General features: G+C 35.3%; 1 protein-coding gene across 1 annotated transcript; it reads left to right on the top strand.

The window, feature by feature from the left end:
* Window positions 1-433: 433 nt before the first annotated feature.
* dind (diamond) lies at window positions 434-4,347 on the top strand. The gene is made up of 4 exons (XM_067775717.1): window positions 434-668; window positions 743-1,221; window positions 1,289-1,490; window positions 2,146-4,347. The coding sequence occupies exons 1-4, from the start codon at window positions 543-545 to the stop codon at window positions 3,283-3,285; spliced, it is 1,947 nt and encodes a 648-aa protein (XP_067631818.1). The 5' UTR covers window positions 434-542; the 3' UTR covers window positions 3,286-4,347.
* Window positions 4,348-12,328: the final 7,981 nt, after the last annotated feature.

Here is a 12,328-nt window from a genome sequence, read left to right as displayed (position 1 = left end):
AAATACATCTTTTAGCACAAATTTGTACAAATAAGTGTTCTTTCTTAAAATAACCAATTTCCTTTAACTATTTTGATGCATTCCCTTTAATTTAACAAGTGAAAAAACTCCTATGAAATGGCAGAGAAATATCCCTCTCCCTCACATTCATAATACCTACTTTTCTCCCATAACCGGTTTCCGCTTTTTCGAACATTGTTCAGAATAGGAGGAAAGGGAGAAGTGAAAAAACTCACAACGAATTTTTATTTAGAATACGAGGAATGGTAGAAGGTAGAAAACTCGCACAGAATTTTCGTTTAGAATTGGGCTGAAAATGTAATACTTTTAATAATTTTAAATAAACTTGGCAAATAAATAACAAATCAAAAAACTATCGGTTCAATAAAAACCCGATAAGTACTAAGTGACTATCACTTATATTAAGCGCACATCTCTAAGTTTAATGTGAAGAAAACCGAAGAAACAGTCGGCAAATCTTGTGATTGTCCATCAAAAATACTTATGCTTATTTAGAAAGTAAATAACAGGCAAATAGAAAAATGAGAATTTGCGGTTTGCATAACAAAGCAACAATGGCGACTGCAGGAGGCAGCACCACTGCAATGGAAACATTTTTTCATCCAAAATTTCGCAGTCATATCATCGATGAAGTGAAGCAAAAGCGCGTGAGTGTGGCACGACAATAACATTGACCCATAAACTATTTATGAACTCTATTTTTAACTTTTCATTCCTATAGGCAATCACAGATCAACTAATAAATAAAATACTCTACTCCAAGCGTTTACTTGTTGATCATGTAGAAGCATTGGAACAATGTTTGCGGCATGTTAAGCCATCGCGGCAAGCAAGAGATCAAACAGATTCATCCAACAAAGCTGTTAGCACCAACAACAACCATAAATGTGTAGCAGCTGCACCAACATCAAGTGGCGAAATCTTTACAGCACGAAATACATGCATTTTATTGGGTACAACAATATTGGAGCATTTCGTCACACCGAAAGCGTTACGCTTGACTTTGTTACCTTCATTGTTGTTGACAACAGGTTTTAGCGCTATTTACATGATTAAAAATATATTTATTTTTCGGAATAAGATTGTTGAAAATGAATTGGATAGCTTAATACGCACCATTGATGAATTTGGTAATTGTATACGCCGTAATATGACCTATTTCAATGAAATACTCATCATGAAGCAGGAGGAACTGATTGAGTAAGTTAAATATTATGCAGCTAATTATAAACTATATATATAATATAACTTGTTTCACCTGTTTTAGATCACGACAAATAGAACGTGCTTGGGACTGCATCACATCCGCAAAAGAAGTAACTGAGATTTTATATGATGCGACACGCAAATTGGAAATGCAACATCCATTACCTGCACGTTTTTCACAGTATTACTCACCAATGGAGGAGTTACGGGAATGTGAATATTTTAAGAACAACGTGACGGACTATAGTCCCAAGCACATCAAGGTATGTAGATATCAAATAAAATTGGGTGCTTTCATTTAATCGGTTTTAACTACTGCTTCAGAAGGCGAGAATCCCAACTTCTTAGATGTAGTAATGATATGGGGGATTTTGAAGTTCTGCCGTAGCTTCCAGTTTTGTGGTCAAAATTTTAATTATAGTCTAACTCTAATAGACCACGCGAATTCCGGTTTAAAATTATTTGCCTTGACAGATGTGTAGAGCCTGAAAAGTGTGCCACCATAGACAGACCGCAATCGTTCCGTGGTTGTTAATCTTCATTGAGCTTTACCAAGTTATGTTTAAGCAATCGTTATGTTGCTATTGTTGTAGTAATCCACAGTCTCTAAGTGAACTTTTTTCAGGCATATTATAAAAGGCGATAATAGTTATGTTAAAAACTGTATCTAGATTCCAGTCACAAAATGACATCTTACACTTATGCTGTACAGAGAATTTAATAGTCCCCTTGGACGGCACTCAACAACCATAAAATGTGTGAATATTTATCGGAGCTTTGAGCGTAATTTTTGCGTCCCAGGTTTTCATTAAAGTGTTCCCACACTTTTCTTTCCGCCGTTCTGAAGCAGATTTTAAAACCGTTGATCCGAATATTTGCTTACCCGCTGAATTGAACTTTAAATATTTTATAATTTAGGACTTTCATAACATTTTTGCATATGTGCAATCACAATTTCTGCTTCGCCTTGCGCTTACGATCTCAACAAAACCATCAATCAGCGAACTAAATGCAGAACTCGTTAAAATCGATTGTCTTATACGACAGCTCGTGCAAGAGGAAGAAAATCACTTTGTAAATTTGGCAATCGAACTTAATAAAAAGAAGCAATTGGAAATAGAAACGCTAAATGCAACAAAAGCAATGCAAAATCGTAATAGTCCTGTTGCAGTGCTGCAAGATTCTTCACTCAAATTGAGCGCTTGCATGGTAGCTGTGGCTGGAGAATGTCATGCGCTCGATATAACATTACAACGTTTGACAGAAGCTGAAGCAGAGCATAAAGACAATACCAAGCAGTTACTAGAAGTCGCAAATAATATGCGTGGCATTGAAAGTGCCCTATCTGTATGCTTTGATGACTTTCAACGTCTTATGCTGGTTTATAATAAATTTTTAAATAGTAAAGTAGATAACGAGCATCAACCAGAGGTAGCTAACGAAAATGAAAATCGCAATGTGGCGAGTGATGAATTTCCAGAAAGCTTTTTACGCGTCGAAATTTCGAAGAATCAAAATGATGCAGAAAAGCGCGATGATTTCTATGCTTATATGTATGATGAGCAACAAGCGCATGCTGAGCAAGAACAAAAAGAAGCTGAAGCCGGACAACGTAATATAGATCATGACATGGAGATATTAAATTTTGAAAAACGTATAACGAAAGGAAAATTCCGACCTGTACTAAAGCAATTAAAGGATCGTATCGATCCCATACGTCATGTGATGCTCGAGAAAGAACGCGAAGTTTTAGCGAGAAAAGGAATTAACGTAGATGATTTTTTTGCAAAAGATGAAGATGTTAGGAGAGACGTTGGAAAAACGAGTTCAGTGCATCAAAATGATAACAATAACACAGAAGAAAGTGATGATAGCGATAGCAATGATTCAGCTGATGAAGAATTTCAACGGAGCAACAAAATTGTAAAAGAACGTGATAACTTTGCTGAAATGCGCAACTTTTTAGCACAAAAACAAGCAATAAATATATTTAACTTGGATAATGCGACGCTAAGCTCAACAACGGGCGATGAAGATATATTGGAAAGTGAATGTTAAAATATATCTTCCAGTCCTGGTTTATTTTGAAGTTTAAAGTGAAACTTAAGCGTTAAGGTACTAAGCACATCACTTTAATACTGAATATGTAGATTGGTTGTATATTTAATTTTTTCACTTATTAAGCTTTATTGTTATTTATAGAATAGTAAATATATTAAAACAGCTGTACATTATCAGTTCCTTTTGATTGTAAAATACATATTATTGTTTTAAATTGTTATGCACTTTATAAGATAACACATTTGCTATTTTTTTTTAACAAATTTTACTTGAACGTTATCTAGTAGAGATAAGATAACAAAACGATTTTTTAGTTACTCAGTGTTACAATATGATACACACTTTTTGTTTTATAATATCATTTGTGATTGTTATAGAATCCTTAAGACGTACGGATCGGAACTAAAACACTTAAATACGTAACTGAGTAATAGATCCGTAATGAATAATAAAGCCGACTCCTGTGTCCAACCGAGTATTCCAAAACTCATTGACGAGATATGTGTTACTCTCAATACCTATTCCGGCATTAATTGAATTCCATAACAACATTTTTTTATAATTTTTAATTCCTATCAAAACATGCTATCATTTAAACTATTATATCATTTCTTTAATCGATTAAAAGTTGTAAACCCATCAAATGAAAGTGGTACTTGCCGTTTGTAGAAATAGGACGATTAAAGTAATCTAATTATGATTACAGTTTTGTAAGCAACTTTGGTACATTGACACTCACAAAATTCTAGTTGTTAAATAACTATGCAAGAACCGTATTGAAAAATAAAATCCTATTCAATGCAATACATAATTTTTGACAGAGTTTATATTTATAACCCTAAATCGACATTAAAGAAAGCATTTTAAATATTTTAGTAACTTTTCTTTCGTCTTAAGTATCTATTTTAGGTTATTTATTAATTTTTTTTTATGTGTTTTAAGTTTTCTTGCTTTGGATATTTTTTATTTAATTTAAACTACTTAACCAATGTCGAACCTGTTCAACCTATTTTGAGTTTAAAAATAAAATTGAACAAATAAAATAAAGTCAGCACCAGCGATATGATTTTTCATTTATTATTAAAAGCAAGCTACTTCAAAATACCCTCCAGCACTCCGCCAAATTCCCTTAAAAAATTGTGTTCACTTACATGCTTCTTGTCTATTTTATTTGAATTATCTTTTTTATAGGCGGTCAACGGTTCACGTGCTGTAACATCAAAATACTTTATGAGAATATTTTCTTAGAAGAGCCGCATTAGGAGTTTGGAAGCCCTCTGTTGTTGTTCTGACGTGTAAAGCTTCTTAGCAAAAATCCATCCACCCTTCAGTATTTTAATCAGTTGGGACTCTCCGGCATATCTTTTGGGAATCGATTTTTATTTGCCGGGAAACTTTCGTGAAACCGTTTACTTATGTAAAACCGATTACTTTTGTGTAGCCGGTTACTTTTATGAAACCAATACTTTTATTAAACTGGTTATTTTTATGAAAGCGGTACTTATAGGCACGGTTAAAAATTTACCGGGTAAATTTCCTTTTACGGGATTACTATTTTGAACTAAGTAATTTTTTGGATCTAGCTCCTTTTTAGACCCGGTTATTTAAAATTTTTTTTTGTACGGTTTTTTTAACCACACCGATTCGTGCGCCCATAGTAGAACTTTTTATGATAGGTACTGTCTTCGGCCACAAAAATACATTTAAAATTTCAAGTCTTTAGCTTGCCGGAAGATACTGAAAAATCGATTGCAAGGTTCTCAATTTCTTATAAATGTGAAGGGTGAAGCTTGTAGCTCAGTGGCAAGTCTGTTAAAATTTATTGATAGGGATTCCCGTCCATTTCCATACAATTTTTGTAAATCCTTCGACCCGCGCGCCTCCATGCGGAACTTTTAGGTACTGAACTCCCCTTTTTGACTTTAATGCCTTTAAGGCTGATTCTTCGAATTCTGGTCTTAGAGATCAGTATTTGAACAGTGTGAAGGAGTTCAATATTCTTGATAAATTTTTATATAAGGTGTATGAGTAAGGTAGAATCGGAGTTGAAAGAAAATCCAAACGTATTTTGGAATTTTATTCGGTCCAAGCGTGGTTCTTCCAATATTCCTATTTGCATGAAGTACAATGACAATTGCTCACAGTCTCTAAATGACGCTGTTGAATTTTTTGCAGAATTTTTCAAATCTAATTTCGAAGATGAAGTTACTATTCAGGATACCCTCCACTCTAGCTCATACTTATTTGAACGCATAGATTTCGGTTCACTGTCATTATCTGTGCAGGCTGTCAGTAAAGCTATGTGCATGTTAAAGCCTTCGCTAAAATGTGATCCTGATGGACTTTGTGCATTTGTTCTGAATCATTGTAGCTCAACTTTATGCACTCATCTTTGCTACATATTTAATTTTTCTCTATCTTCTGGCTTATTTATTGACAGGTGGAAGTCCGCGTCAATCACGCCGATCTTTAAGTCTGGAAATAAGAATGATGTCTCTAATTACAGACCCATTGCTAAGCTTTAAGTTTGCTCTAAGCTTTTCGAAATAATTATTAAGGAAAAACTTTTCTTTGTTGTTAAGAGCATTATAGATCCGCGCCAACATGGGTTTGTTTCTATTCGCTCCACAGTCACTAATTTGGCATCTTTTTCGGACTTTTGCATATCAATCAGCCTTTAAAGTCGGTTCGCAGGTGGATACCATATATACAGACTTTTCCAAGGCATTTGACAAGGTGTCTCATCAGCTTCTACTGAAGAAATTGGAGTTCATTGGTTTCCACTCGGTATTGTTGAGTTGGTTGAAGTCTTATCTGTAAAATAGATTCCTTTGTGTTGATATTGAGAATTGTAAGTCGCACACTTTTGTGGCAACTTCTGGGGTTCCTCAGGGTAGTAGCCTGGGGCCGCTTTTGTTCGTTCTCTTTATCAATGACATTGGTGCTTGCTTTCAGTTTTCCAATTTTCTACTTTATGCTGATGACCTGAAGATATTTCGTAGGATTGATAGTCCTTCAGATGTTTTCCTTTTGCAGCGTGACCTGGATAATCTAGTTGACTGGTGTAATACTAACATGCTCTACCTAAACGTTAAAAAATGTTTTCACATGTCTTTCTCGAAGTCCAGTAATAATTTTGTTTCATATTTCTAGACTGAATAAACTAAACTAAAATTTCAGTTCCATAGCTTACATGAAAATCGATCGAAAGACTCAAAACCTTGTATGATTTATGGAACTATTTCGACCCGCATGTCACCGACTGTTTCATATTTCTAGACTGAATAAACTAAACTAAAATTTCAGTTCCATAGCTTACATGAAAATCGATCGAAAGACTTAAAACCTTGTATGATTTATGGAACTATTTCGACCCGCACGTCACCGAGAACTGTGTGGGGTTGAAAGTTTTTAGCTCAGTGGGTAGTTTCTTAAAACTTTAAGATTCTGCTGTTTGGTACGAAATTCCAGTATAGCTCGCCCAGGGCGCCACTTAACGTAATGTTTCCCTTTATTTAATGCCATAATGTGTCCCCTTATTTAAACTTTTTGGCATATGTTTTGAGCTGTAATTGAATCACATTTTTAATTTCAAGTCTTTGGCTCACCTGGAGAGTTAATTAAAAATCGGCCCCAAGATTGAGCATTAGGGCGGGTCGATTTAAAATCGCTCATTGCTCTGTGAAAATCGTATTCTAGGGATCAAAATAAGAAACTTTGCCGAAGGAACCATACCTCTAAAACGAATTCTGGTGTCCCCCAATTTGGGTCGAACTTTTGGGTAGGGGCAAATTTTGAAAAATCCCACTTTGACCCATTTAGAGTGCTCCAATCGAGTCCAAATGTATGACCGACCCCCACTAACTTTGGAGGCCCCACCCACCGATGCCAGTGTCACACCCCCTGGAACCCCCTGGGGGTTCACCATACAAACATTTCAAAAAATCGCCGGTTTTGCACTTTACATGAAAAAATCAGGGAAATGCCTATGTTTTTTCTTTTTGGAGTTTATTTTTCTCTTTAGAAATTATCAAGAGCAAATCAAGAGAAGAAACAACACCCAACAATTTACAGAGTATGTAAAATCTCTGGAAACAATTTTTTACATTGGAACATGTAAATGCGATTTGAAGGCAGCTCCATGTGCATGCGGCTGGGTTCCCGAACGCCTCAAAGAGTTCATGCACGATCAACATAATCAGAGAAGACTAACAATGGATTCATTTATGATGTAAACTGAAGAGCAAGGAGCAACGTCTATGTCATCAATGCTAACATACCAAGATCCCGATGATTCAACATACGCACCGCCACCGGTTCAAGAAGATATGGATAGAAGCATAAGTTCACAATACACAGAGAGATACGATTGTTTTAACTTTGCCTTGGTATGTGACAGATTTGGTGTGCCTGACAGAGTAGCATCAGCATTGGGAACAGCTCTTTCGCAAGATTTTAAAATTAAAGATAAGCACGGGAACCTCATCATGGATAAATCGAAAGTTCGCAGAGAAAAAGAGAAATGCAGACAAGAAATGCTTCGCAAACGGTTAGATGATACCAATTTGTTAGCGTTTTCATTCGATGGCAGAAAAGATGATACTTTAACGATAGATAAAATTGATGAGAAGTATCATACTAGGATGGTAAAAGTACCTCATCTTGTTATTTTGAGAGAACCCAATTCTGAATTGATTGGTTACGTAAGACTGGAACATGAAACCGCTGAATACAAAACTACCAAATTAAATGGTTTTTTCAACGATAAAAATATATTACTGGATGCATTAATTGGAATATGCACTGACGGTGAGCCAACAAACACTGGCCCACACGGTGGAATTATACGACGATTCGAATTGCTGTTAAAAATACCATTGCATTGGTTCGTTTGCCTTCTACACTTCAACGAACTTCCATTTCGGCATTTGTTTGAAGCTTTGGATAAATCAACCAGCACTGGACCAAGATCGGCAACTGGAAAACTGAGCCGTCAAATCGAAACTTGTGAAACTTTTCCGGTAAGTTATTGCTATCACTCATTTATTATAATTATTGTCAACCATTTTTAATTATTTTATTATTATATATTTTCAGGTGGTGGACGGCTTCCAGAAAATTGAGTTGCAAAATATGCCCCCTGCTCCAGAAAAAATTGAATTTTCCACCGATTCAAAGTACTTATACGACATGGCCCATGCAATTTCTAGCGGCGTGGTTCCGGTGGATCTGGCTAACATCAAACCAGGGAAAATTGTACATTCTCGGTGGCTCACCAAGTCCGCTAGATTATTGCGATTATATGTGACAACGGAAAATCCAGATGCAAATATAAGAATTCTGGTTGAATTTATAATTAAATGTTATGTGCCAATGTACTTCAATATCAACTATTACAGCTCTGTCGTGTACGGCAGTGCATTATTTTTCAAGTTCATTGGTTGGTCACGATTTCTAGAACCTCGTTTACGCAAAATTGTCAATCAAGTAATTAAAGATAATTCATATTATGCGCATTCGGAAAATATCTTGTTATCAATGTTGTTTTATGATAGCAAAGAAAAGCGCGACTGTGCCATCAAGAAAATTCTACGCTATCGAACCGATGTTGACGAGCCAATGGAACTTCGAGTTTATAAAAAAACAGATATAAACTTTAATTGCACAAGTTATACGGAAATGATCAATTTGAATGATATAAATATCGTATTTGAACCACCATTCACGCGAAGCATTCCGTACGATACATTGAAAGAATATTTAAATTAAGATGATCCACCTTTAATGATCCAAAAATTCCATCACATATACAAGGAACGGAACGACATGTTCAATTGCTAGCTAGCGTTTCCAAACGGGTTATACCGGAAAATGTAGAGGCTATTATGGCGACGACATTAGAGAGCCGTACGAAATTGCCCAGACTTGAAAGTAAAAAATTTTTTTTAGTTGCCTTTCTATAAGTCACTTAAATTAATTTTTTCATTTACATATGTTCTGACTAAATAAATTTCTTAAGAGAAAAAATAGATATTATTATAAATAAATAATAAATATTATTTTAAATAAATAAATAAAAATAAAGAAAAAACATAGCCATTTAGCTGATTTTTTCATGTAAAGTGCAAAACCGGCGATTTTTTGAAATGTTTGTATGGTGAACCCCCAGGGGGTTCCAGGGGGTGTGCCACTGGCATCGGTGGGTCGGGCCTCCAAAGTTAGTGGGGGTCGGTTATACATTTGGACTCGATTGGAGCACTCTAAATGGGTCAAAGTGGGAGTTTTCAAAATTTGCCCCTACCCAAAAGTTCGACCCAAATTGGGGGACACCAGAATTCGTTTTAGAGGTATGGTTCCTTCGGCAAAGTTTCTTATTTTGATCCCTAGAATATGATTTTCATAGAGCAATGGGCGATTTTTTTGCCTCCCCACAAATCGACCCGGCCTATTGAGCATGCTTATAAATACCTCGATCACTGCCCCATCTGGAAGAATTTTTTATTCTATTTAAGTATTACTTTTCAATAGGGCTAAGTTCAATGTTTCAGGTTCATAAGTTATCAGACAGTTAATACTCGACAGCAAAATTTTCAAATTCATACAAGTTTTTTAAAAATCACGCGCCACAGCTACATAGCGACAGTATTTTCTCTCATATTGCATTTCCATCGGGTTCTGAAGTTCCAAGTTTTAAAACTTTATTCCGCGGAAAGGAATCAAAAATCGACTGCAAGAAATCGACTTAATATAGGGTTACCAGATTCCCAAGTAATGAATCGGGGACACTTCCAACAAAAAAGGTAATCAAATTTCAATAGTAAAAAGTTTGACCAAGTTTAACCTTCTAAAAGCAGTCGAAGACGGGCAATTGCACCCAGACAACTGCAAAAAAATGTATAAAGGGTAGGGGAATATTGTAAATAATGTAAAAATTCGCACAAACATGTTGTTTATTACAGATAATTAATTATAATTCTTTTTTGTTACTTCTTATTTCAAGAATCTGCTCTTTTTCTGTCAGCCCTTCCCGACATATTTCTGGGAATTGCCGATTTTTTTTCAAAAATTCAGCATTCTCAGGAAGGGTTAAAATTTTTTGGAATTCGAGACATGTAAAATCTGAAAAATAAAACTTCACTCAAAGGATGTGCCCAACATTTTCAGCAGTCAAACGATTTCTTTGTTTTGTCCATTGCGAGCTCATTAAGGAGAAAATTCTTTAGCAGTTCGTATTGTGACATGGTATCGAATAAAAAAATTGAGCAATTTTGAGCACTTCCGAATATCCTTATTAGCTGAACAAAACGCAGCCATTTTGGCGCTTGCAGATTTTTGTGCAAAAAAATCGTGAGCATCGGTCTTGGATTCCAAAAATTTTCTCGAATTTACTATTTGATCATGTAGCAAAGAATCATTGATGGTCAATTTTTTTTTCAAGCAAATAAAAGAGGCATGGTTCTACTTCACTATATTGCAAGTTTTGATCTGTTTTGAAATCCAACCATTTGAAAACTCTGAATTCCCAAAAATCCTGATGTCCAAAGTTTCACATATTGTAATGTTTCACAATAAACAATATCGATTTTCGACAAAAATTCGTCGCAAGCATGGTCCTTTCCATTTTTTCTTAATTGTGCCAAATTCGTCCTTACAGCTAATGGAATAAAATTCGATTTTTGTCGTTTATCCAATTTTGATAGGAGATCATCGTAAACTGAAACTATATCTAAAATGCAATTGACTTTTTTTTTCAAGAGAAGCGATTTTTGAATGGAACAAAGCCATAAATGAATGGACAAATAATAGATAACTTTCGCTGTGGTCATTATTAAAAAAACGCTCAATCATTGCAGGTGGGTTGTTTTGAGATAAAAGGTAAGTATTCAAGGCCTCAAACATTTTCAAAAACCTCTCGACTGTAGGGAAAAGGCTTGAGCAGATTTTTCAATCTGTCTCAACGCAAAAGGATTTCAATTACGTTGTTCGAACAGTGTAAATAGAGAAGTATTCTTACAATTTTTACACAATACAATTTATATCAAATAGAACAAACTGCTCCAATCCATAATGGGCCGAATTATGTACACTGAAAGAAATGGTGCTAGTAAACTCAACAAATCGGATCTGTTGTTCTTGACTTAACGGAGATTCGGTGAAATTGATCGAATTATGGTTAATTCGACCGAGTTCTTTGTCAAAGGAACAAATTAGTTTAGTCATTTCAACAGAAGAGAAATTGTCGCTCTTAAGTTAACAAACTTCTGTAAGATTGACAGATTCCTAATCAATCTAACTGATTTTTTTTTTAACACAACTGATCATTTCAACAGCGATCAACAGTGAATACATGAGCAAATTTCAAAGAGAATTTTACGCTCACTGCGCTCTCTACTTTGTACTTATGTATGCTTTGTACTATATGTATGCACATTAGACTGGGTCGATTTATTAACCGATATCGCGCCATCGATTTTTCGATAGGATTTGAGCTCAGGAGAAAAAAGTTCCACTACGCATACCCAAAAAAATTATTTTTGAGCCTGCAAAATTTCAACGATTTTTATGTATTTTTTCATTTTCAAGGCTCCAAATCATTTTTTATGTATTTTTTCGTATCAATTGGCAAATGCAAAATTGGTAAATGCAGTTTTTTGAAAAAAAAAAATTTTTCTTTTATGGAGATTTAGAAGAATTTTGGTCGAAAAATCGATTTTTTTTGCAGGCTCAAAAATTATTTTTTTTTTGGGTATGCGTAGTGGAACTTTTTTCCTGAGCCCAAATCCTATCGAAAAATCCATGGCGCGATATAGGTTAACTTTCGCCCATACAAATCGACCCAGGTTAATGCCCATATCTACGTATGTATATGGCGACCGCCGTGGTGTGATGGTAGCATGCTCCGCCTACCACATCGAGGATCCTGGGTTCACACCCCGGGCAAAGCAAAATAAAAATTTTAGAAATAAGGTTTTTCAATTAGAAGAAAATTTTCTAAGCGGGGTGTCCCCTCGGCACTGTTCGGCAAGCACTCCGAGTGTAT

Source organism: Eurosta solidaginis, chromosome 1 (genome assembly GCF_040869045.1).
Source record: "Eurosta solidaginis isolate ZX-2024a chromosome 1, ASM4086904v1, whole genome shotgun sequence".
Classification (NCBI taxonomy): Eukaryota; Metazoa; Arthropoda; class Insecta; order Diptera; family Tephritidae; genus Eurosta; species Eurosta solidaginis.
This window is presented reverse-complemented; position numbering and strand designations above follow the sequence as displayed.

What these genes read in the sequence shown, in the direction of transcription:
- dind (XM_067775717.1), top strand. Translation starts at nt 543, where the DNA reads ATGAGAATTTGCGGTTTGCATAACAAAGCAACAATGGCGACTGCAGGA. An exon ending in ATGAAGTGAAGCAAAAGCGC is followed by an intron (nt 669 to 742) that starts GTGAGTGTGGCA and finishes TCATTCCTATAG; the next exon opens with GCAATCACAGATCAACTAAT. An exon ending in AAGCAGGAGGAACTGATTGA is followed by an intron (nt 1,222 to 1,288) that starts GTAAGTTAAATA and finishes CACCTGTTTTAG; the next exon opens with ATCACGACAAATAGAACGTG.